This window comes from Heterocephalus glaber, unplaced genomic scaffold (genome assembly GCF_053883595.1).
Source record: "Heterocephalus glaber isolate CG9 unplaced genomic scaffold, H.glaber_assembly_v1.0 deba00001531, whole genome shotgun sequence".
Lineage (NCBI taxonomy): Eukaryota > Metazoa > Chordata > Mammalia > Rodentia > Bathyergidae > Heterocephalus > Heterocephalus glaber.
This window is the reverse complement of record NW_028258329.1, coordinates 11505354-11532516: the sequence shown is the minus strand read 5'-3', so window position 1 is coordinate 11532516 and position 27163 is coordinate 11505354. Positions and strand designations below refer to the sequence as shown.

The 27163-nt window shown below is 38.1% G+C and overlaps 1 protein-coding gene across 8 annotated transcripts in view; it reads left to right on the top strand.

The window, feature by feature from the left end:
* Mctp2 (multiple C2 and transmembrane domain containing 2) overlaps positions 1-27163 on the top strand; it is a 251357-nt gene that overhangs the window by 176894 nt on the left and 47300 nt on the right. Inside the window, exon 19 of one of the 8 annotated variants that reach the window (XM_021264780.2) lies at positions 762-24482. The exons of the other annotated variants lie outside the window; for them this stretch is intronic. Coding sequence (XP_021120439.1) covers positions 762-830 — 69 coding nt within the window. The 3' untranslated portion in view covers positions 831-24482. Of the gene's footprint in view, positions 1-761; positions 24483-27163 lie in introns of those variants that run through there. 8 annotated transcript variants of the gene reach the window in all.

The window sequence follows — 27163 nt, the reverse complement described above, 5'->3', positions numbered from 1 at the left end:
TGAAAAATGGCAGCTAAAAGAATCTCATGACTAAATTATAGCTAAATGGCTATAATTTAGGTTTTAAGTAAATCATTCACAAACTGTGATGTTAAAACACTTATTCATATAGAGCCACTTGGGACATAATTGATTGCTACCCATTACAATTTGACTCAGGGCCACCCTGGAGAAACACCCCTGTGTGTGAAATGCGCTCTTTTCTCTGATAAGCATAATCAAATCATAGAGTCAAAGAGCTGCAAGAGATCTCAAGGCCACCTAGGAGAGTCCAAGGATCTTGGAAGGACTTCTGAGTTGGCAAAGGGCCTTCACTTTACCTCTTTGGGCATTCGCCCTCATTTATAAAGGGACTTGTTCTTGATCAAATTGGTGATGTCAGACATGGAAGGAGAAACCAAGTCTCCAAATGGTAAATCCTGCACATGGGGCCATTCATCTCCAAGCTGTGCAGAGATGACTGTGGAGCTCATCTGCTGTGTGAGTGGTCTCAGAGTGAACAGGAGTCAGAGGCCAAGTTTAGTCTGATTTCAGCACTCTCCATGGTTCTCTGTCTTCTGTTGTCAGTATGTCCTTAGTATTCTTTCCTGCTCCACAGATTCAGACTTATAAAAATTATGTGAGCTTCAAGTGTGAATGGGTTCAGGGTCATTTCTACCTTTTTTATACAATCCAGTGCATCATCTCCATAACTGGCTTTTTCTTTGCTACCGAGGGATGCTTTGTTTGGCCTACTTTATTTTATTTTTCCACCACTTCAGGGGACAGAGGACCTTGCTGCCTGCACATTTTACCTTGAACACTCCTCCTCTGCTGTCGGAAGTTGCTAAAGCATGGAGCCTTACTAATGAGGGATTTGTTAACCCATATCCATCATCTTGCCGTTTATTTCTCCACGTCCCTTTCTCATGTCCTCCTCAGCTGGTGGCTTCACATGTCGGGTCCCTCCCCAGCCTCCCCAGCTCCACTTCCCACCTGAATCCCCTTTCAAAACTTTCCATGGAATGTTCTGTACAACTCTGGCCAAAAGAGGAAAATGAACACAACTGGTGGCGGCTTCCAATCAGTGCTCCAGCCAGTGCGGTAAAGAGCAGAGAATTTCCTCTTGCTCCAGCTCAGTTTCTGGCACTGTGATTTTGGACAAACAGAGATCTGTTGCCCTGGATTCTGCAGGGGGATGACAGGAATGATTAATGGGCTGCTGGCCTGATCAGAAGTAAGATTAGAACAAATGAATTGAAATAGGTTGTCCAGGAGAGGGGACTTCTAGACAGGAAGTGGGCTTGGCAGGGGGCCGCTTCTCCACTGCCTGTTGCCTGGGTGAGTCCTCCCTGCCAGACACCACTTAGAGCTGAGTGCTCTGGCAAACAGAGGTAGAAGCATCTCGCCTTCAGATACCTGAAGCTCGGAGAAAAGAGATGAAGGTGCTGTTACCTCTGGTTTCCCAAAGCTTGATTTGCCAGGACACCTGAATTTATGAGACTGTGGCAGCCCCAGTGTCTGTGTGTATGGGGGATTTTTCCCTCTGGATGGCATGGAAAAAATGCAGAATCAGTTAGAAGTATGATTCAATCGGGCCTCTGTAGCCACAGCTTCTGCATTCACAGAGTGAACAAATGACAGATTGACAATAGGTCTAAAAATTGTGTTTGCTGGGCACGCCTGCAATCCCAGCACTTCACGAGGCTAAGGCAGGAGGGTCACAAGTTCAAATCTTACCACTTGGGCAACTTAGTGCATCACTGTCTCAAAAAGAAAGAAAGAAAAGAAAGGAAAGGAAAAGAAAAGAAAAGAAAAGAAGAAAAGAAAAGAAAAATCTCAATGTGAAGGCCTTGGGTTCAATCCTTAGTACCAGAAAAAAAATGTGTCTTTACTAAACAAGTATGGACTTTTTTCTTTTCTTTTGCCCCTATATAGCACAGTACAGTGACTATTTATATGCATTTACATTATCTTAGGCATCATAAGTAGGTTAGAGTTGATTTAAAGTGCATGAGATGCTGTGTGTAGTTATATCCAAATACAATACCATTTTATATAAAGGACTCAAGCATTTGTAGATTTCCATTATCTATCAGGCTCCTCAAACCTATATCCCATGGACACTGAGAGATGACCCTGTACATAAATTTTATCATGTGTTTGTCCTGAAAATACTGGAATGAAAGGGGGTCACTTAGACACATTTTAGTTTGAATTTGAAACTTTGTGTTCAAATGTTTATACCACATTCATAAAACCCAGCCAGGGTGGCTTTCAGTGCCACTGAGATAGCAAGGTGGATGGTTACTTTCCCTAAGCCAATGAGCTGTGATTTCATTAAACTGCTTTTCGTTACTGAATACTATCATAATGATATTTAAAATCATTTATGTTATTTAAAGCAAGAGACTATAAAGAAGATGCTTTTGTAGAACTGTGTGTGTAGTTTATTTTCTTCCCTTCTATTTTAAAATATTTTTAAAATAAAATATTAGTAGTGGAGCCTGCATTGCATTCAGCGGGGAAGCATTTTGCCTTCCCGTGGACTGGCTGGCTGCCTGCCTGTGTAACAGGCTGGCACACCTGGACTGCCACTGGCAGCAGTGCTATAATCAGAGTCTGTGGGTCTCCATGTGTCTGTCTTTCTTCAGGGTGTTGTATCCTCAGGTGCCTGGGGCTAGAAAGAGGCAGAGAGGCTGTGAAGGGAAGCCCAGCCTTGTCTCTGCCTGGCCCACTGTGACCCCACTCTGTTTGCCAGGGTGGTGCAGGCTGACTGATGCTGTGCTGTCACCTGCAGAGCACTGGATGCTACTCCTGGTCTTTATTCCTCCATGAGGCACTTTGTTCATGTTCTGCTTGTTTGCCCGGGTGTTCTAGGGCAGAACAGTTCTGTGGTAGTCTGAAGTATGGTTTTAAAGACCGGGACTTATTAAATGATCAGATTTTTCTTCTCTGTTGGAAATTAGGATCAGTGATGGTCATGGTTTCACGGTGCAGGGGTGAAAGGGGCTGCTTTGGCCCAGCTGTTCCTGTGGGGCTCCTAGAAGTACTAGAAGCAGTCCTGGGGCCCACACAGAGGGCAGAATGGAAGAGTATTTTGACCTTGTTTTGTGAGAAGACATAAAATAGCCTATTAACTTCATTTTCTAGTCTCTATTCCAGATGATACAAAACATACACATTCGGCAGTGTGTTTAGCTGTTTTCAGGCATTATGAAAGCAAAATACACATTTTCAGAAGATTTCTACGGCTATGCACCTACATAGTTCCTATCTTGTGGAAAGCTGCTGTGAAGGAAAAACAAAGAGATCTAGGTCCATGGAGGTCCAGTCAGTAGATGGACAGACATGGAAGAATTAAGCTCCTTAGGCTGCCCAACCATAAACCCTATCTGCCATCGGATTTTTCTCCTCAACATCTACACAGATGACTGCATTGTCACCTCCTAGAGAGAAAAATTGCTTTGAATTCATTACTGACCACAATCACAGTAATGTTGCTGCATATTGTTGAATTCATTGTTATTGTAAGAAATTTAATGGGGCTTTTTGGGTGGTGAGAACATTCCAAATCATGTTTTCACAAGTTCAATTATTTTGTGATGATGAATACTTAAAATTTGTTTTATTCTGTCTTTTGAGTCTTTCTCCTTCCTCTAAGTTTTCCACGTATTCTGGTGTATTGCCTTTACTAAGCTTTACCTAATAATCTGTGTTAAATTATGTATAGCTCTTTTTCCCTTCAAAAATTGCATTCTTGACTTTCCAGATGAAAGAAAAATTAATATGCCAATTTTATTGACAGAGACCAAATGTAACTAAAACATCTTGCCTAGAAGTAAGAGTATCTATGTATTTCCATAGAAATAGATTTGTTAACAGACATTTTATGTACAAATGTATGGTTCTTCCCACCCAGACTTTGAACTCTAAGAGTATTTATAGTTCATGCTATGTCATTGTATCAGACACTGTCCCAAACATTTTAGAAATGTTACCCCATTTTTATTCTCAGGATAATCTGATGGTATAGGTGCTAATTGCTACCTTCTTTTAACAGATGAGAAAAATGAGCCTATATAGGTTAAGTAAATTTGTAGCTCATGTGTTTTTAAGAGACAGTGCTAAGATTGAACCCGAGGTCATCTGGCTTGAGAAGCCATATGCCCAATTACTGGGCTCCATTTCCTGTCACCAGTGCACAGGATGCAGATCTCATGGTCCTTGCAGTTGGATACTGCCTCTAGGAGCAACCATATTGATTATTTCAGATATATGTGTGGATAATACGCCTGGAAGTTAAGTCTACTCTGGGATGCTTTAGAGGAGAGAAATCTTTGTTATATGGTGGGAATAATTCCCAATGGCAGTCACGTCATTCACAGGTGACATAGCTAAAATCAAAGAAGCAGAAGGTAGGAATACCAGTAATATTCCTGGGGAATAGCCCACACTCTGGTGTTACGTATGTCTGACATTCATGGGATCCAGCTTGATGATCTAAAAAAAATCCTATTCTCTGGTGCCAGAATAGTCCCCAAACTGGAATCTTTAGTTTTATCCCTACTTTGGGGAAATACTCTTAAATGATACGGAAGAGTGTTTAAGGAAAAAATGCAAAATGCTGGCCAAGTGCAACTAATTGGAGGGGTCATGAATGGAATCTATATATTTCAGATTTTCTTTAATATTTCCCAAGTTGATCAACATAAATGATAGGGGTAGAATGGGGACAGTTATTGATTGTAGTAGTACATTTCTTCAAAATATCTGAGCCCAATAGCAATCAGAGAAACAGGTGCACATTTCTGGCTAATAGAGAGCTGTGTTCTAAAGCCCTAGTGTCTCAGTGCAGCTACATTATTTAAAATAGTTTGTTCCCTAAAGATAATTTTGTACTGTGATATGTTTATTGTAGAACCAGTTGTGAATATTTCTTTTGCTTACTTTTATTTTTTGTTAATATAGATTCATGTTATAAACCCCAAATTTTTCTATAAAATATCTTCACCTGTGTTATGGTATTAATGCATTTTCACATGTTCAAATAACATTCGCATGACAGATGGCATCGTTAGAAGGTTATGTTAAATAGTAAAGGTCTCCTGATGCCTTGAAAAGTATGAGTGCATTTATGTAGTTCTGCTTTTCCACCAATCCTTCAGGTACACACCTATTAATCTAGAGAGGCAAGTGTGTGGGGCATTGATGGATTCCTTGCTTTATTAAATTTCTACGTTTGATGTTAGAAAGTAATCTAAATCTACCATATATCAATGGATATCTTCATAGAACTATGACTTTAGCGTCTGTGACTTTTTCCTTAATTTTTTGAGTGTAGGAAAATAAATCTATTCTTCAAAGTTGACAGGGTCTGTGTATGATACATGATTTAAGGCTTCAATCATCCTCCCTCCAGTAAAGTTAAAAATAAGACTCTCCACTTTCTTAACGATATCCTATGCTTAACATTTGTAGAATTCTTAGCTTTTAGAGACCCTAGAATATTCACGAGTATAAATTAATTTCACTTTGAAATTAAAAATAATAGCAGCAATCATAGAACCAGCCCTCCTAACGTACATGTACATGTATGTACATGTATTTGTGTGTGCGCATACACACACAAACAATAAGCAGAGGCCATTGAAGATACAAAAAGTTGACTTGTGGAACAGTTCGTGAAAACAGTTTAGAAAAAATTGGATGCCACCTCTGTAGTTTAAAGAATGTTTAGATTCATTTTGCTGTGTTAGAATTGACAAATGCAACTGCAATTTTGTTCTGAGATTGGATTCTTCAAATAATGCTAGTCCGATGTCTTTTTGGTGATTTTGATATTTATGTGTTAACTGTGTCTAAAATGTTTACTTTTATAAAAATTCTATCACCAATTTATTTAAAACTCGCTGTACCTGCATTTGATTAGACTTTTTCAGGGGCTTTCTCGACATGCAGTAGAAATAACTATTGGACACACAAAGCAGATTCACAGTTCATTTGGTAGGTGTTTGTGCAGGTGCAAGTCAAAGACAAATGGTATTTCTGTAAGGATAAAAAAAAGAAATTTCACAGTTGTCATAGCCATTTTATATGAAGGAGAGGATTTTTAAGTATCTTGTAATATGCTCATATATGCACACACTCACATATCTATAAATCCAAAATGTATATATAATATCAAAAATAGTTAAAATATTTGCAAATGTGTTTTTTGCCGTAACATTTATAAGATGATTTCCTATGTCTTTCTTTTCATGAGAGACTACATAATATACTTTAAAAAATATTTTAAAGTTTTTAGCATTTTTAATAAGGACAATCCATCACTGCACATTGTGATTATAATTTTTACAACATAATTGCACCTTCTATTGACAACTTCTCAGGCATTAACTAATTATGCCATTTAATAAAATTATAGTAATTGCATTAAAAAGATTAGCTGTTGAAGATATAAAGAGACACTACCAACTATTTTAGCATAGTTTCATGTTTATATTTTCAGCCTTATAATTGAATTGTACTTCTAGACAGAAGCATAGATACACTGATTTAAATCGCTTGGCATTTTGGAGCATCTTGACTCTCACTAATAAATGTGAGATTTTTATTATTTTAATCCCGCAGTAAACATTGCTCTGCTCACACAGCTGTGTTAGATAAGAAGAAAATGGTTAACTTGCCTTTGGTATTATAGGGCCAGCCCCTATATCAGAGCCTCCTGTCACCACCACTGCCTCCTCTGGGCTTGCTTTTGGGAAGTTCTTGTAGGCACATATTTTGCTTTGAACTTAAAAACAACAACAGTAGTAATGGAACCAACGCTTCCAATATACAAGCTCAAGTGCACAGACATACACACTCAGAAAGCAGAGCACATTTTGGAAATGCTTTTTCTGGGCTTTCGACTTAGAATCCCTTGTTTCTGTAGAATCCAGTGAGTTCAGGCTAGTTTACTTTCCAAGGATATCCTGTTGATTTGAATGTAATTTTCATTTTTAGATCTTAAATTTTTGAGACAGGAAAGACTTTAGAAGTCATGTGGCTCCTTAATGCAGAAAATGCTTGAGCATCTTTAATATTGTTTCTCTTCCTCCTTCTTTTTCCACAACCATTGATGGTCTAAAGCAGTGATAGCAAAACTTTTAGAGCTTTCAGTGACAAAAATAGCTGCTTCAGGCATAGCGTGCATGCTGTAGGTTGGCCTCCAGAGCTCGAGCATCTGATACACTATTAGAACAGAGCTGCAACCCTTTCCTATTTTCACCTGTCCCATTCTTTTTCCCTGACTCCTCTTCCTCCTTATCCCATCCAGCTTCTCTCCAACACCCTTCTCACTTACTTGCCCCCTTTTTGTACTTCCTTCAACTTCTCTTCTTATATTTGTAAACAAAAGGTGGTATTTAAATTAATATCATAAATTTTGCCTTCTGGGGATCAAACTAGATAATAAGCATGGATATATTAAAAAGTATGAAATGAGCTATAAGTATGGGTAGAAATTATTATCTGATAAAACTAACAATGGGAGATCTTGGTGTTCTTCTGATTCAGAGAAAAGCCTCATTACACACACACACACACACACACACACACACACACACACACACACAGTGTCCTGAATGTGCTGTACTAAGACTATTGGAGGACCTGTTCAGTCACAGGGTGGAGATACAAGCTGTGGTGTTAAATATTATGATGATTATTCAAGAGATGTCTCAGCTTCCGTTCACTATGACAATATACACAAGGAAAATAACTGCAAAAATGGCGAGATTTACTTTGGGTCACAATTGCAGTGCTTTCAGTGCATGATTTGTTGGCTCCATTGCTTTAAGCCTGAGCTGACACAGAAACACCATGGCAGAAGGAGCATATTAGAGAGGAAACTGCACACCTCAAGGCAGCCAGAATGCAAAGAGACAAGGGGGAAAGCCTGGGGGACCAGTTTTACTCTTCAGAGACATACTTTCTCCAACTAAGCCCCGCCTCTCAGAGTTCCCAGCGTGATCAGCTGAGGAACAAGCTTTCAACACAGGAGGCTTTGGGTGACATTTACAATCCAAGCATAACAAAAACCAGCCATTTCCAGGACTGAGTAGTGTGCATTCAACCAACAAATCCCAAAGCATGGAGTCCCACCTGCAAGAATGGGATAGCTCTCTTACTGTTTGCCCTCACAAATTACATCCAAAACGGGAGGAATTTCATCTCACTGACCTCGTGCTTCAGGTTAATGTTACGTTATAGAACTATGCCATATAATAGAGCTACTTGGTGGAAGGACTGTAAGAGCATCTAAGAAGCTGCAAAATGGCAAAGGCCGAGGATTAAATCCATACTGCTTCAGATGGTGTGGAGTACACAACAGTCATCTAATCAGTGCTGCTAGGAAGAATGCTAGAATCAATGCACATCAGTCACTTTAATTTTATTGCAACTCTGGCTCTAATTATAACAGCCTTTGTGCCCCATCAGTGGGTAAAATCTAAAGACAGTCTAATGACTTTATCATCATCTTGTCTGATATGCATTATCTTGGCTTGTTTATGACCTGGCCGCAACAGGCTGTTGCTAAATAGCAGCAAAATGACCAAAAGACAGCAGGGAGTAGGAGGGTTGGAAGAGGAAGGAGAGAGCTGACCGAATCTTGAGATCAACAGTTCTTGAATCAGGGGTCTCTTATTTTTTCATTTTTACTCTCCCTACCCATCTACTTCTAAATGTGACACCTGGATGTGGGAACATTTTGGGTAATGCAAAAATGCAAAAGCATATGTAGAAATAAAGAGAGGGACCTGGCATATGTGGAAGCAGTTATGACCATTCCCTGTACAGGGTTTGACCTGTTGAAGAACCACGCTCAGCACTTATATTTCTGGCTAATTTGATATTGCATTTTTTTTTTTTGCACTCTGACTTTTGTTATTTGTTTTCAAGCTGTCATTTTTATTAGTCTCTCTGGCTGATCTTTTGGGGCTCTGCATCAGGTAGCGTGTGCTCGCATTGTCTGGCTGGGCTTGGCAGGCACAGGGCCCTTTTATTGCTGTGCAATGTGGGCGTGCTTGCCTGGGTAGCCTGTAATTAGACCCACCACAGGTGACAGTTATGAGAGAGCCCCGTAATCATTCTAGCTGCCTGATCCGATGTTTATGAAGAGAAGCCTTCATTGTGGTCTGGTTAGGATTTACTACAGCATATCGTACTTTTGCCATTTGATTTATGATTCAGAAAGATGTGCTTTGTTGCCTCTCCCTCTATCTTAAGTATGTATCATTGGCTTTTTCAAATACCAGATGTATTTGTGGGGAAAATTATCGTTGGTCTTAGAGTACCAGTCTCACTTATGCCCTCCCCAAAATATATACAGACAAATCAAAATCACATTCAAGGTATAATCATCTAAATAGTGTTCTTGTGGAGTGTTTATGGATTGTTTTAGTCTCCCTGGGATCCTCTTATAATGCAAACTCATATTTTTTTTTTGGCTCTTTAAAATGATTTTGATATTTCTGCCCAGGCTTTTGAAAGTTTCTCTTTTGGCTGATTGTCAGGGATGCTTCATTTTGTGGCAAGGAAAAGAAAGAAGAAAAGAAATACACTTTTGGGCACACTTGCTATGAAGTGAGATACCCATTGTTGCTGTTTTAATCTAGAAAAGATGGAGCCATAGGATGGTGAAGAAGTGGGAGGGGCTTTTGTATTCATTCAGAGGGGAAGAGACAGCTTCTGTAAACCACTTTCCCTGAAACTGCATAACGTGCTGCAACACAGGGTTCTCAGCCCTGCCTCATTTTTATAAAGTGGGGCTTTTATGGTCATAAGCTTTGCAAATGTGGCTTTAGTTCACGAGTATGAACTGCATCTACACAAGATCCACAGATTCAAGTCTTACATTTGGAAAATAGTCTATGCAGTTGCTCTTCAGGAGAATAATATGCCATCAAAGACCTTAAACGTTACTGTTACTGAATGTGCACTTGGCCAACTCTTCTCACAGCAAATGAATTGTCCACGTCAAGATGTTTGGGCAGTAGTGGTGCCGATAATGAAGATAACTGTAATGACAACAGAGACAGTGATGATGATAATCTATGATTTTGGGGTTTGAATGAGTTTTTACTTGTGCTATAAAATCTTGTTCTTAATTTACTGGGTTATAATTTTTTTGTGAAATATTTTTACATTTGCCTTCTTTTTAAAGAGAAACAGAATATTATGCATTTGCTAGTAATAGTATTTTTTCAACTCTGAGGTAATCTAGGTACACGCAATTATATTTTGCAAACTACAGTAACAAATATTTTTGCTTGGAAACCAATGCAATCCATGACAAATTTTAAAGGAAACTTCTATGTGCTAATTTCTCCTCCCCAAACTCTATTGAGCAAACTATGAAATGGCCTTTTATGTTCAGCTGTTGAAAATTTGGCTGCTTGTGTTCTCATTAGCTATACCTCTTCTGGCAAAGTCAATTTTGCATTTGATTGGTGGTTTTAAAACTCTTTATAATGTACATGTTTTCAAAACAATAACATATTTCTGGGAAATTGAACTCCCTCAAAAACAAAATTTGAAGGAGAAAAAGAAAAAAGAAGCAAATAGCTTGATGGCTTCATTTTTGCTTGAAGATAGTCCTGCAGGTGGCGATAGAAACTCATAAATGATAAAACTCCTGTGGTAAATTTCTGTGGACTACTTGGGGATTTTAATTTCAACAATTTAATTTTAATTCGATATAATAACCTACAAGCAGAAATTATTACATTAGTAAAAAATTAATTTCCATGTTGTATAATTTTCTGTTTTGTTTTTATAATAATGTTCTCACATATTCTGTAGTATGTTCAACTTCATGTAGAAGGAATAAAGTTCAGAATATGACCAAGTTGGTACAGTGACTTTATATGACAATTTGCCATTTTAAACCTTTTTTTTTTGGTCCCAGGGGATCAAACTTGGCTCCTTGCACTTGCGAGGCAGGTGCCAGAGCCACTGAGCTAAATCCCCGGCCCTTAAACCTTTTGATTGTACTTCATTTTTACTTACCTTGAAGCTAAAGTTAGCTGCAAGGTCCTTTGGTTAGGTCTAACTTTGGTGGATTCCTCTAGTTGCTTAGACATTATGCTGTGTTAGTATTTACCCAAAGATACACCTTCAAATTACTGCAGTAAATTCAGGAGACATTAGGTGGTTTAGTTTTAATGTGCTCAGAATCACAAATTCCTTGAAAGATATTATGCAGAGATAGAAACAAAGCATAAATAATATCTTTTAAAACTAAAACCCATAGTGGATATAATAACATGTTTTCAATTCTTTTAGTTATTTAATTTTGGACATTAGGCAGAGTCAAAAGCAAAACTAATGCATTGTCATTGGCAGCACATTCCTTATTGCTAGTTAAGGTTCAAAAGTTAAGTTGCCTTTAGTAAATATAATATATATATATTTGCCATTTTTTAAAAGTTTGAGTTTGAAAATGCTAACTCTAGAGTGATTTGCTTAGGCATAAAGCTAATTTCAGCTCTATTTTCTTTTAGTTTCATTTAAAAAAAACATTGCCGTGCATATTTTCTAAAGGGAACTGCCTTGATTATAAGAAAATGTAATTATTTTTGTTTAAATCTTTATGCTTTAGCCGTTCAGTGTCATCCTCACAACTGTGATGGTCTTGAGCAATGATAGAATTTAAGTCTTTGTCTTTCTTCTGACTATTTCACTCAGTCTCATGATAAAGTTTAAAACCAGTAAGATCCTGTATATCATACCCTTGGATCTAGAAATTGTTGTAATAGACAGGAGGGAGAAGAGAAAAAAAAAAAGAAAAGAAAGAAAAGGCAGGCAACCTTAGGCCTTCTTATATTCTGTTTCAATTGCTCTTCCAATTACTCATGAGGGAGAAGAAGGGTAAGCCAGGCCCTCCGAAAACCTATTTTGCAGCCTTCATATAAAGAATATTCAGTTCTCTGCTCTGTTAGCAGCTGACCAAAATCGAATCCATTAAAAAATATATCGTGGTAAGCAGTTCTTGAAAATGTTTATAATAAATGGTAAAAGCCAAGCCTCCGCTGTGAGATTAGCAGTTGGAACAGGATGTGTTCATCAGGAAATAGGTTATTGCCTGACCAGTCATCCTGCAGAGAAACCTGCAGGATAGATGATTTAAAAGCTTGCAGTGTAAGGATTTTATTTGATTTCCCCTTTTTGCTTTCTTTTTGTAACAGCGTTGTTTATCACACACGAGGGCTCTCCTCAATGAATCTAGTATGAAGTTCATTTTATGAGCAAAAAGCAGAGCATGTTTTGGGGGTTGACCCTATCCATACCCTATGATCGTCAAATGACTTATGAATATTAATACAACTAATTCACTTCCACAGAATAGGCTTTGTAGCTTAAAAAAGTAAGAATTTTGTGTGTGTGTGTGTGTGATGAAGGAAAAATCCTACTGAGGATTATAGTGATGCCCAGCTCTTTACTTGATTGAGGTCCAGCCTCCAGGAGTGGACAGAGTGCTCATGAATAATGCCTTGACGCAGATGATACCTACAGGAACACAGGCAGAGTGAGGAAGAGATCAAACACACTGGCTAAAAACCCTTAGGGAAGCATTATGTGTCTGAGGTCTGATCTATTGTCTGAGAGGTCGGAGAGTGTTAATGCACTCTGCAAAGATTACACTCCCTCTCTAATTGCTCAGACACTTCCTTAAAGGATTTAAACAGTCAGGAAAGGTGACGCTGCTTGTCAATTTTTGTCTTCTGCCTGCAGTTGAAGTTTATCTGTCTTTCCACGGAGACCACTAGATCAAGTATCCTAGCCAGTGTCAAAGGCATAAACTCTGAATTAGGAGCGAAAGCAATGAGAGATGTTATTTACAGCTCCATTATTACTTGCTCTTTAAATGCTCTGCATTCCATTTCTGGTGTTTACACTATGAAAAGGAACACCTCTGTGTTCAAAGGCAGGGCCGGGAAGGGGTGAAGGCTTTGCTTTGACGTTTGATCAGATAGGTTTCCATAATCTTTTCTCAGTGCCTTAGTGTGTGCAGCGTGGCATTTTGTATTTGAGTTATTTCAGTAAAACATGTGGAGAGTAGTGAACTTTAGCATTTCCTCTGTGCTGCATCTACCACCAACACACACACACACACACACACACACACACAAGCATACACTCACACTCACTCTGTTCTGAAACGTTTTCCCTGAATTAGCCGTATTCAAAACCCATCCACGTGTAGGACCTGATAACTTTATCCAGACCTTCCTTGTAAAGTTCAGATAATATACAAACATATTTTTAAACAGCTCTGCTCTCTGCATCAGACTGTACATGCTCTAATCTTGAGTGTTTGCAAGCTGATGTAGCAATTTTATCAGATTCTGTATCTTTTAAGTTGCTTTGATTATATCTGTGTTTTCTAAATGACACTGCAAAGCTAAAAGAAGGTTTTACCAATTCTTTCACAATGGCACTTTGGGAGGATTGAGGACTATGTCCTCCAAAGAGCATAATGAAGTCATTAAATTTACACTGTGTAGTTGCAGGAGTGGAAAGGGTGAACTTGGTTTCCAACCTTAGCATTCTCTGTTCTCTGCCCACTCAGTACAGTTGCCCATCCCGAAGTCGGAATTCTCCTTAGATCCATCCCAAATGTGAATACATATTGTATCCACCACAGCCTAGAGCCTACAATATAATATTTATGTAGCTTCTGAAAGAGACCTGGGAGGATTCCCTGTAATTCAAGATGGTAGTCTGACTGATGGGTGTAGAAGGATTTTTTTTAAAAAAGAAAACCTTGTTTGTCCCATGGGAGAGTCACACTTTTCGGCTGATGGCACTGTATTTTACTTGTCCTGTATAAAGCTGTCAGTGTATTCATTATATGTGTCTCTTGAAGACTCTGAACAGATGACGGGAACAATTGCTGGAGGGAGGAAAACACATGTGAATCGAAATCTTCAGAAGAGCATTTCTCTAGGATCTCCTGTCCCTGCTTGTATGCAGACTGTCCCTCGCACTTTTTCTTACTGTGTGTTATCTCACACTGTTGGTAGATTATACTGCATGTTTCATCTGTATATAAAAATTAAAAATTCAAACAAAAATCTGGCCCCATGAAGAACAGGCCCTTTGGGCATATGGTTCATTATGCATATTCGTTTAATTACTAAAACACTTGCCATGGCTTTTCTGCCCTTGCTTTCAACTTGCAAAGTTGGATCTCTTCTATTGCACAGAAAATGTAACACAGAATTCTTTTCTCAAGGAGGGGAAAAAAAGAAAGGAAAAAGAGCATTTGAAGAAGTGATGTAATTCACCAAAAGGAGGTAGGAGTCTCAGAAAAAAAGAATGATGGAAGTAGTCATCCCCTCTCCTTTTCCCTCTTTTTCCCCTTCCCTTTCCCACCGTGGTCCCTGAAGGCTGCTTTTACTGTGGTTGGTTTATCCGAATATGAGCAGGGAAGAAATGTGAGACCGAGGATGTAGGTTTCAAGTATGTTCCCTCTGAGGGACTCACGTCTCATGATGAAGTTGTCTAAGTTTTATTGGTCAGGAAGGGGCTCACTATGAAAGTGTGATTTTCCAGGGCAAACAGGTGGTGATGGTTTAGACATTCCCTGCCCTCAGCCTCACTCCTAATTTGGGGCTGCATATATAATAGCTTTTTAAAATAAACAATCTCCTGGCTGTGGATTTACCTGAACGTCTGCTTCTTGGCTTTCGAAGAGCCACTGAAAATACTTTTTATTTTGTCCTGAAAAGGATTAGATTCTAAAATAGTTGAGGAAGACCTAATTTTATATTCATGTTATCAAGGTTAGTATTTTTGTCTGATTATTAAAAGCATTAAAAGTAAAAAGATCTTTAAATAGGATTTTTTAGGTTTCAAAGACACGTATTTATTGACATAATGCAAGAGATTTTGAACATAAGAGAACAAAAATTGAATGGTGGTTGTTGGGTTTTGATTTAAACTCTCATTTGAGTGAGCAACAGCTAGTTTGAGTGAATATGTATGTATGTGTGGGCACATGCTTTAAGACTATGTTTTGAATTTCTTAATCCACACTGTTGTCTCAGTATTGTAAGAAAGTGGCTTGGACTCCGGATCACAATACATTCAAGACTCCTAAAAGCATTTGTAAGGGAGAAGAGGTTCCAAATCTTGGCATCGTTTTTGTTTTTAGTGACAAGTGTGTATGACTGATACACAATTTTGCTTTTCAATTAAGCAAATTGGTACTCTAATGTGAGGACATCCAAGACATTCTCGCTCTAAATAAATAGCATCACTCACTCATCACTAGTTGAGGGTCCTGAATTAAGACACTGCAGTCTTTTTTAAGCAGGTTGAATATGTCCAGAGCTATTGCAGACTTAATGTGAGCTCACTGCAACCCTGCTTCTTTTAGTGCCAGAAATAAAGCTGCAACTGGAGTAACTTAATACAGTGATCTGCTTTCCTCTCACTGCACTAATGCTAATTAGATACACTTGCTTTATTACCCAGAGCATTTTTTTCTGCATTCATTCTGATCTTCTATGAACATGAAGGAGTAAGTCATAAATGTTAAGTTTAAGCTTCAGTCACAGTCGCAGCCTGCTGTTCATGTGACCGAAGTCAGAGAACAGTTTTGAGTCTGCTTGTCCATGTAGAGTACAATTAGAGTGCCGTTGGACTTCTCCCATGGTGGGTCCCACGGGGCCAAGAATTACATTTCTCAAACAAGTGAGACACTTATCAGTACATTTAATGGAATTTTTCTCTTGACCTCTTTAGATAATCAGCTTGGTAGGAAATAAATGAAGGTGTGAGGATTTTTCTTCCCTCTCTTTAATCAGAGAACTTGCAGAAGTCTTTGAAAGACGTATTTACCAAAATCAGACTTGAAACTGCTCAATTGCCAGCTTCTGCAAAAACGCATAATGAGAAATTTATTGTCTGATTCTAGACCTGAAGTTATGATCATTATAGGGGGAAAAAGCCAATCGTCATACTACATTACAAGCTTTTTTTTCCTTCCACTTAGTTTAGTGCTTTTCTACTTTGTAAACTAGTTCTGCTTTTATGAGCAGAGTGGGACTTTTTACAGGGCCATAGGTGACTGTTGAACTTTTTATCCCATTGGTATAAAATCATCAAGAAATGAAAATTGTGGGGTGGTCAGAAGCATGAAGAAAATATTAAAATGCCTTACATTGAAAGGAGGGAAAAACTAGTCAGGAACTCGTGTATATTATAGGTTAGAAGCCTTTTTTTTCTCTTTAAAAACATCCATTAATATATTGAAAATCAGAAAATAGAAGTTAATTATTTCTAGAAAGATCTACTCTACAACCCCCACCTTGTAATTAATATTATGAGTATATCGAATTTGATATATAGACACTTTCTCTAACATCAGAATGCAGTTAGCTAACATTCTTCAGAGCAATGCTCAGTGTAGTGTTACTGTACAGTTGGTATTTGGAAGATTTTATGCATTCTTCAAGCAGTCATAGAAGACAGTAAAAATGTGACAATATTGTAGGTGTCTGTCTGAAAAATTATTGGGAATAAACTACCAGTTGGGGTCTTTCCCACCCAAAATTGAAATAGTCGATTAAATTCTGCCTCGTGGAGACAAGACACCAAATTTAATTTCCCCCAGTGAGCTAACTTAGTCCTTTTATGTTGTGTGGAAATAGTCAAAGACAATGCCACACAGACACCAACAGTGATAATGTTTGATGCACATGGATTTCTGGGAAAAACCTACCTAATGAAGAGTAATTTGGTAAACTTTCTATATATTATGGAAACTAGAGCAGAACTTAGAAATGCAGGCAGAAATATGAAGATTTTATTCGTGGACAAGAGGTAAAATGTTGGTTAGGGAAAGGCATTTCAATTCTTAGCTCTATCCAAGTTGAGGTTTGCCATTGCCTCTGTACCATGACTGGTGTTGTTTCCTCTGACCTCTTTCTTGGTGAGGACTGAACCCAAAAGAACAAGACCCCTTCTCTACCCAGTGGCACCTCCCAAAAGTGTACATAGGTTTTCTAGGAAGTCTAGATAGCCTTTCATAATCTCACTGGGTGTGTTCACCTCTTTGATATTATACTATTGTATTTTCTATTTCTACTATCACAAATTACCTTAAACCTAGATGGCTCAAGATCCCATACAGCACTGGTGGTATAACCCAGCTCTTCCTAAGCTAACATCAAGGAAGGGCCATCTTGGTTCTTTCTTTCCTTTTTCCCACATCTAGAATCTGATCATTTTACTTGGCTCATGGTCTTTTCCTCCATCTTCAGATCTGCAAGGACAGATTCTTAAATTCTCGGGTGACATCACTCTGACCACTCCTCTTAAGTCATTACCTGGCTCTATCTTTCTGCCTTCTTTGTCTGTGTTTAGGAACTTTTGTGATTATATTGGGCCCACCCAGGTAATTCCTTTCATCTCCTATTTTGAGGACAGATGACTAGTAATCTTAACTCCACCTGCAACCTTAATTCCCTTTGCTATGTGACACTGGGTTCCAGAGAAGAGGACCATGCTCTTTGGTTACCATTGTCCTGACAACCTCAGCTAGGGCCTGCATTTCCATCTCCCATTCATATTGCTTCTCAATGGATGAAGATTTTTAGGAGCCACTTTTGTTCCTTGCATGGGAATTACTTCATTGAGAGTTATACATGGGGGAGGAGGAAGAGGTTATGTGCTGTGGACATTTTAATCTGCGAGTGTCTAGGAAGACTACAGTTAGAAATGTATGGGAGTTACATTATCAGAAACTTGAAAGATTAGTGGTATTTTATTTGGTTACTAGCATATGGCTGGAGGGCAGAAAATCCATGAGGAAGTTGTGTGCCTGCATCCTACACAGTAGATCTTAGGTAGATGAGATTAGAACCCAGTTCAGGAGTGAATAGATGGGCTGGTTCCAGAGGTCAAACAAAAAAGGTGACAGTTGACTTTAATTATGTCATCTTCATTGGTTTAGGAAATGTTCACGGTGTCAGGAAAGCACATTTCTCCGTGTGTCTGGTTGAGTCATACAGGCCTGACCTTAGATACTGTATGTGGTCCTGGGCTTCTCCCTCTCTGGCACTGTTCCCCTGCTCTGCTCCTCGGCCACCATGTATTCAGTAGCTTTGCTCTGCCATGCTATTCTGCCATGATGTATCTGTCTTGGTGCCAGATAACCATAGACTGTATCCACTGAAGCTTTGAGCTAACTTAAATTTCTCCTCCTATATGTTGTGAGTGTTAGGTATCTTGTATCAGGAGTGGGGAAGCTGACTAATACAGAGGAAAAGGGAACAGTGCAGAACATTGAAGGCTGTCCAGGACACAGAAGCAATTGCTAGTGAATGGGTGAGAAGTCCAGGGAGTTTCCCCATGACTCCACAGAGTTCATGAAGATCTGTGCTACATTCAAAGAGCTAACAAAAGTCCATGTTCTCAGAATCACCCCTTATATCTCAGACAAAAGTCATCTTTCCCTTCCTCTGGAGCTGATGCAGATTCATCCTATTTTTAAATTTCTCATTTCCCTATCCCATTCCCCAAATTTAGAATACTTAGCTACCAAAATTAACTACTTACATATCTAATCTTATCATTTACCTATTTAAAATCCATCAGTGACTTCTCATTTTATTGGGGACCACACTGTAAACTTACCACTATGACATATAAGACTTGCCATGAAAAGAACCCCACTGAGTTCTCCTGCCTCACCTCTAGCCATCACTGTTTGATCCAGCCCTCTTGGATGTTTTGCCTTCTCCAGCCATGTGAAGTCTTTGTGGTCATTACTGCTGCCATGACATATTTACTACATGTCATTGCTTATATTTCTGTTCTCCCACTTGATGTTAACATTTATAAGCATACCATTGACTAGTATTAAACCTAACACAAGATAATGACTTGGTAAATATCTTCCCATTGAACCAATGAATGATCAAAGCAGCTTTTTACAAAAATAGTGAAATAGAGATGAAGTAACTTTAAATTCTAAGTGATTTTCCTTATACAGTATTTCCTTTTTTACTTGAATATAATCTTGCAACTGTTTTATAAAAAAATGATGATAATCACTCAAGTTCATCCTTGCCTCTAATCCTGCCCACAGACTTTGAGGCAGATATTACTTGCCATTTTATAGACGAAAGATTGTAACTAATATTTTCTGGTCAACACAGCTTCTACAGACAGAGCCATTATTTAGAAGCAAAGTATGTCCTCAACACCATTAAGTAAATGCTTAATATTATAACATTTAATTTTCTCAGAATTACTGAAAATACAATAGGAAAAAGATCAACATAACAAGATCACTTGGCACCATATTCAAACTTAACCAAAAATCTAGTTAAATTATAACTATTTTTCTCATTTAAAAATAATGTTAATTTTTATGGTACCATATGTAATAACATACTTTAGTACTTTAACTGAACACTACACTTAAAGTATATGGGATTCAAATTTAGATGTACAGGTGTGCATGTTTATAATAGTTTATACTAGTAACTGTTGTGTGAAAAAACTATTATTTTTTTAATTATATAAGTCCAGTATATAACAGCAGTATACCTTATATGGCATTATATATGACAAATGCCCCATTTTAGATGAATGGTTGTTTGAATTAATTAATGCAGCAGTCTTGGTAGATTTGGAAGCTGTGATAGATATTTGATCAACTTGGCTTTCTGAGCATTTATACAGAGTACAGCCCAGAAGTACAGCATTTACTGAGACTTTCATGTGCTCATGCATTCCAAGGCACATGCAAATTTTCGCAAATTTTCACAAATTGTGGAGGGCAAGTTATTTGGCATTCATGCATTCTCAGTCTTTTTTGATCTACCCTCTTGCATTTTATATTATCCGGAGCCATAGTTTGGATCCTAGTTCAGGGCTTCCCTATCCACCCTCTGACTTCTATACTTTACAAGTGCTTCTCTGTGACCTTACCCAATTTCACTCTTGTGTAGCAATGAGTAGAGTTAGGTTAGACCTTTACATTCTTAAGTGTTGACTTCCAGTTTCAATTCAATAAATTTTTGAGTATCTGTTATATACAAGACTTCATTATCCTATGTTTTGTAAGAAATATATAATAAGTGATTCAAGATTTTAAAGAGAAAAATACTTCTGGCAAGGAAAATAGATAAGGAACAAGAATAAATTTGGTCCTAGACAAAATGTAGGTCTGTAATATCTTATGGAAAGAATGGCTTGTTCTACCTTGGGAACTGGTGAAGAATAAAAATGGCCATTCCTGAGACACTTAGAATCAAAGCATTGAGAAAGAAAATAGATAATTTTTTTAAAAGAATAACAAATTTATGTGCCTGGAATTTAGGAATGGTGATAGGAGAGAGAGACAGGAAGCATTGTAAATGTAAGTTCAGGTCATATTTTGATTTGGTGGGCCATCAATAGCAAATGAAGACTTTTAAATTCTATGCAGGGTGGGAAGTAATGAATAAAAGACTTTGAGCAAGAGGGCGATATGCACATAATTGGGCCCTGGGTGATTCTTTGGCTCTGTTGTGAATGGATAGGAAGTGAGGAAATTACAGTGAATAATATATGAATTAGGAATATGTTGGAATAATCTGGGCCCTGGTTCACAATAAAATGGCAAACATTTGGGGCTACTTTTGGCTTATGTGTGTATGTGTTTGGGGAGGAAGCAAATTATTGTAAAACTAATTGAATTTATTCCTTACATTAAGAAGTTGGAAAAGTTCACATGCATAAACTTAAAAAGAAACTTCTGATCTAGAAATAAGTTAAGACTTACAAGAAGTTAAAAGAAATGATGTAAAGAGTTCCTGTGCCCTTTCATCCATCTTGTAGAAATGATGACATCTTGCTTGACCAGAGTGTGTATGTTGTTTTGACATAATGCTATTAACTCGAGTACAGACCTGATTCCAATTTCATGGGTTTCCATATGTCCTTGGGGTGGGCTGTGTAGTTTACATACCAGAGTCAAGACTCAGAACTGTGCCATCATCACAGAGAAACTCACGTTCCCCATCCATGTTCACTCTGAGCCTTGGCAACCACTTATATATTTCCTCTCACTAAAATTCTGTAGTTTCACTTCACTATTACTTTGACAGTATTACATGCTCATACAAGGAGTCTTACAGTATGTAAAACATTGAGATGGGCTTTTTTCATTTAGCCAAGGGATCTTCAGATGCATCCAATTTGTGTCCATTAGTAGTTCATTCCTATCAGCAGCTTTGGAAAGATCAGAAGACTGGGAAATATGAGGGGTAATTGTGCATAAAACGGTCAGCTGATGCTGAGTAGAACATGGATCCCAGGGAAGGAGCTGGCTGTGTCCACCCTCTTGGGCTTCCTGCACCTTGACCTGATTTATCCTCGAGGGCATTTTTGTCTATGAGCCTTGGCAGTGGCTAACATTTGTGAAAGTGCTGTAAAATGAACAGTATTTCATAGGTTAAAGATGTGTGACAGGAGAAACAAAGGCGTCCCCATTAGGCGAGTTTGGTAAACAGTGTGTCAAATAGGACGACTTGACATCATTTAAAAAAAACTGATAGTGTTCTCAGTAGTAGTTATGGCATGTCTGCAAGTTTAACAGACTACAGATTATCTTAAGAACATTTTGACTACAAAGAAATTTGCACAGGTATGGGGTAGGGGTTTCAGAGGTGGAAGGCATGAGGCTGTGAGGAAGAGAGGCAGCTGCCTTTTGTCCATGTGTATACACAGAGGAGGAAGATGAAACTACAGTGAGCACCCACCCCAGGATTCCCTGCGCCTCTGTGGCCATCACAGCTTGTTGTGTAGGTCTTGTTTGTTCAGTGTCTCTTCTGTTCTGCTTGCTTCTCCACCCTGGCCTTCCTCACTTCAAATATTAGCACTTCTTCTTTCAAGGCAGTTGTTAACCAGTGGCAGTTGCTGCTTAGGAGCTCAGAATCCATGGTCCTGGAAAGCACTCCTAGGTCAGGGCAGAGTCATATCCATTGGGGTTCTGGAGAAATGTGACTGGATGTTTACTTTTAACAATTTATTGTATCACATGTACAAGGGAGTGTATAGAAATACACGTACACACACTATACACACCTATTTTAAGCAATAATAATAAGTTAACATTCTTGCACTTACTTAAACATTGAAAATTCCCCTTATTTAAAAAATTCTCTACTTTTTTTCTGATTGAATTCTTCCTCTCTATCCCCAGAAGCAACCTAGTCACTGAATGCTCTGCATCGCTCCTGGCTACGTGCTGCCGTTTTTGCAGACTCGATATCAATTGCTGAAAAATGCAATTCAATTTTGTCTAGTTTTTGAAGGTTTTATAAAATAAATCAAGTAACATTTGTATACCTTACTTTGTAACTTGCAAACTGAATCACTCAATACCATTTTCATGTTCATCCATGTAGTTCATCTTTATTATTTACAGTATTTAATTTTATGAATCAATTGTTTTGTGTATTCATTCTATTTAGACATTGGGATGGATTCCAGCTTTTTCAATTATTTGGCTGTTATTAAAAGCACTCCTGTAAACATCAATATACATGTCATCTGCTAGACAGATGTAAGAATTTAGGGCCGTAGTTCCCAGGGTGGTGCCTGAATAGCAGAGTCTCCAGGTTTTCTGGAAAGTAATTTCTCCAGCCTCACCCTAAATCTGCTGAACAAGGAGCTCTGGAGATGGATCCCACAACCATGTTTAAGTCTTCCAGGTGTTTTCCATGCATGCTAAAGTTTGAGACCCACTGCTCTAGGGCATGGGGTTTCTGAATTATCTTGTATATATGTTCTTCTTAATGAGTTAATGTGAACCATTTCCCAAATGATGGAACCATTGGCATCAAATGAAAGTTGGCATTGTTCTACATCTCAGAAATCTCTTGGCCTCTTCTGACTTCTTAATTCTGTCAATCTGCTGTGTGAAATGGTACTTTGTTGTGGTTTCAATCTGATTTTTTTCCTTTTACTAATGAGTTTCCTATGTTATGGGACCCTTGGGGTCTTCTTTCTCTATTATGCTGTTGTTTAATTTCCTTTTCATCTTACATTTTTATTGAATTGTAGACTTATTTTCTATAATCTAGATAAAAATTCTTTTCAATAGAAATATCTTCTCAAAGATATCAAGTGTTTTCTAGGTTTACTGCAGTTTGTGTTGTGTTTAAGCAATCCTTCCTTACTACCAAAGTCATTGGGAAATTCTTTGAAAACTTAAATTGTTTTGCCTTTGACATTCTATTTTTTAGTCTGCTTGTGGTTTGATTTTATTTTAATGATCTAAGGACCAATTGTGTCATAACATTTATGGAATACTCTGCCTTTTCTCAGTGACCTATGGTTCGCACAAATTCATTCTGTTAACTTTCAGTCTGTTTATCACTTTCCAGAAACAACTTATAAGGAATTAACATTTATTTTGGCTCACAGTTTCAGACACTTCAGTCCATGGTTTCTTGACCCATCCTTGTGAGTCCGACATACCATAATACCTTATGGTGTTAGCGCTTCCCAGAGATTTATTTTCCTGTGGCCTGGAAGCCAAAAAAGAGATAGGAAGAGACCGGAATTCCAATATCTCTTATAAGGTCAGCTCTTCAATGATTTAACTTCCTCCCACCAGGCTCCAGTTCCTAAAAGTCTTACTGCCTCCCAATAGTGCCCAGGGATGGAGATAAAGCCTTCAACATACGAGCCTCGGGTGGATTCATGAACCAAACTATAGCAGCCATACATCAGCTTTCCATCTATAAGTGGGCTTCTCCATTGGTATCTTGGCTATCCCTGCCCCGATATTACACAAACATCATTTAGGGTTAGCCTAGATTTTCCTTATTTGTGCTTCATTTTTAGGAATGCCTTGGCAATAATTCTTAGCTTTGCTTTTCCATGAGAGGTAGAATTAACTTTATAGGTTCCACAAAGACAAAATAAGACAAAGGTTGGACATGTAACAACTCAGTGGTGGAGCACTTGAATAGTATGTGTGAGGTCCTATGTTAGAACACAAGTACTGCAAAAAAAATGACTAAAAGGAAAAAACAAAAATAAAAAACCGGAAACAGATCAAGTAAACACCAATGTTGAAAGTAACTCAGACGCAAAATTAAAATTCTTTAAATCAATGTATGCCTATATCAATTTACAGGTTTTTGCTATCCTATATTTAAGTCTTAAATTATTTTCCTATATGAAAATCAGGTTTCAGTTATTCTGTAAGTTGGTATTTATTTAGACTGGCATACCCATTTTCTATTTGAAGTGTTTCTTTTAAATATAGGAGGGTCTTTTGTAAGCATTCCTAGCCCATGTTTCTCTGAAAATGAGTTTGCTTGACTCTTCTTTAAAGACAATTTGCTATATAAAGTATTCTAAATTGAATTTCTGAAAAAGATATGTATGTAACATTATTCTTCTATCTTGTTTCCCTTTTTACCCTGAGGTATAACATCACTCAAATTGCTTTTTTTTTTTTTAAGTTGAATTATGTCCTCTCTGTTTCTTTATTCCCCTTGGTGTTTTTCAGTACTAGTGGAATATTTTTTAGTCTGGATTCATCTTTATCCTGAAAAGAATTATTTTAGCGGGGGGGGGGGTTGCTTCCTATATTAATATCTTTCAACATTTCTAGAAAGTTCTCAGGCATTTATATTTTCACATAGTACTTCTTCCTTGTTCTCTCATTAACTACCTTACCCTCATGACAGATACGTCATACATAAAACAGCCCTTATTTTTGTCCCCCTTGTCTCTTGACCTGACTTACATATTCATACCTCTGTCTCTGGTCTGCATTTGGAGGCATTTCTTTGGAATTAACTTTCAGTTCACTAATTTTCTTTCCACCTGCTTTTAGTCTGCTTAGTATATCTTTTGCATTTAAATTTATGCTCTCTCCTTTACAGATTCCTCACCAATAATTTAGCTCAGACTCCACAGACCATCTTTAAAATGATATTTTGCCTTCTCTACCTTGGTGTTATTGCCAGTAGTAAAGTCTCAGGTAATCATGGCTCCAGGAAAATATATTTAGTTCTTACTGGTAGTTTATTACATTTTTATAATCCAGTCTACTTTGTCGTTTCCTAGACGACCTCCTAACTTTTTTCTCTCAAACTTCTAATACCTTTTCATCTCCACTTTTAGGTAATGACTATGATTAATACAAGTGCTCCACCACTACCCCCAACCCCTCCATATCTAGCACCCTTCTCAGCATCTATGCCACCCACTGCCCCCGCCCGAAACCAGTTAAGGGCCTGCACTGTTGCTAAGGTCAACCTGCAGCTTTTACACTGGAATTCCATTCTTCCCACTGTGTTAAGAGCTCTGCTCCACCTCTTCTTGTCTTTTAAATCATTTTTTTCAGCTTCTCCTAGGTCATTACTACATTCCCTTCCACATACCTTTCTGTTTCTCTGCCCTTCTTTATAACAATCACTTTCAAAGTGTTGTGCCTCCTCACTGTCTACAAAACTCCCTATTCTTCTCAAATTCATGGTTTTTTTTTTTTTTTTTTTTTACTGAATCGTTCCATTAAAATGCTTGTTGTGCTGAGCCAAGCATTTTGTCACAAGCCAGTGACAAAATCTCTGATTATTTTGTTCAGAATTAGGCTGGGGCCTCTTTTTAAAAATGATTTATCTGGTTTTCAGGATACCACATTTCTGAGTACATATATCACCATCTGCTGCTTCTCTGTTTCCTTTTCTGATCCCTTCAATTTTTCTGAAATTCTAAATTTGACTTTCTTAGGGATCACTTCTAAGCCATTTCTCCTTATAGTTACTTCTTTGCTAAAGTTATTCAGTCTGATGCTTTTGAGTGCTATCTGGAGGCTGATAATACATAAATTTACATCTCTAGTGCTGGCCTCTTGCTTGATCTCCAAACTGTATGGCCTGTGTGTATTCTCTTTCTACAATGTCATCTAATGTGCTGCACCACAAACCTGTTCTTCCAACATACTTTATCTCAATTAATGGGTAAATCATTCTTCTAGCTTTTCAAGCCCGATATTTTGATATTCTCCCTGGTCATTCCCGTGTATCTTCTTGTCCACAATGTCTGCAAATCCCCCAGGCCTTACTTTCTTAATAATCAAAATATGGCTATTTCCTAGTCATTCAATTGTCATCAGGATGGTTCCAAGCTACAGTTAACTCTAATGTGCTTTCTGCCATAGGTTTATAAATTAAATCCTTTTTTCTCCTTATTTTATTATGGTTTGTTCTCATAAAGCAGCCAGAGTGACCCTCGAAAGTGAGACAGATCATGTTGTTTGGTTACAACCCTCTTAATAATCTGGCTCCTCCCTTACAGTAACAAAAGGCCTTATAGCCATAGACATCTCCTGCTCCTTCTCACTTCTCTTCCTCATCTTCCATCTCACTCCTCTTCAGCTAAAAGGGTCCTTGCCATCTCTTGAGTGTGCTATAAGGTGGTACACTCCGAAATCTGGACTTCATGCCTGCCACGCCTGCTCTTCATGTGGATACTACACTTTCTCCATGGTCTTGACTCCCATATTCTCCTCTCAGCAATGCCTTCTGTGACCACCCACTCACAATCACACAGCAAGCTCCAGTGCCTGATATTCGCTTCCTTCCAGCTCTAGTTGTGTTTTGTTTTGTGTTGTATTGTGTTGAGTTGTTCTGTGGTGGCTTCTTACCACATGATATGTAAAGTATAGTTTACCTACGCGGGGTGATCAAAGGGTATGATGAATGTTTAAATGAAATGTATTACACTAAAAGACACATTTCCATCAGTCCGCCTCAAAATACTCATTGCTTTGAACACACTTATCCTATCATTCTTGCCTCTTTCCTAAACAGTTCCAGAAGTCCTTTTCCATGAGTGTCTTTTCATGGCTGTTTCAATGTCCTGAATCAATGCAAAATGTTTATGGAAATTTCTGTCAAATAAATACATTATGGAACATCCTCATTCACCTTATTCACCAATTGGCACTATGCAACTTCTGGCTCTTCCCAAAAGTCAAAGCGACCATGAAAGATAAACATTTTGAATTAATTCAGAACATTGAGGCAGCCATCACAGTGCAATTAAAGACACCAGTAAAGAGGATTTCCAGAACTGCTTCAGAAAGTGACAAGAAAGATGATATATTTGT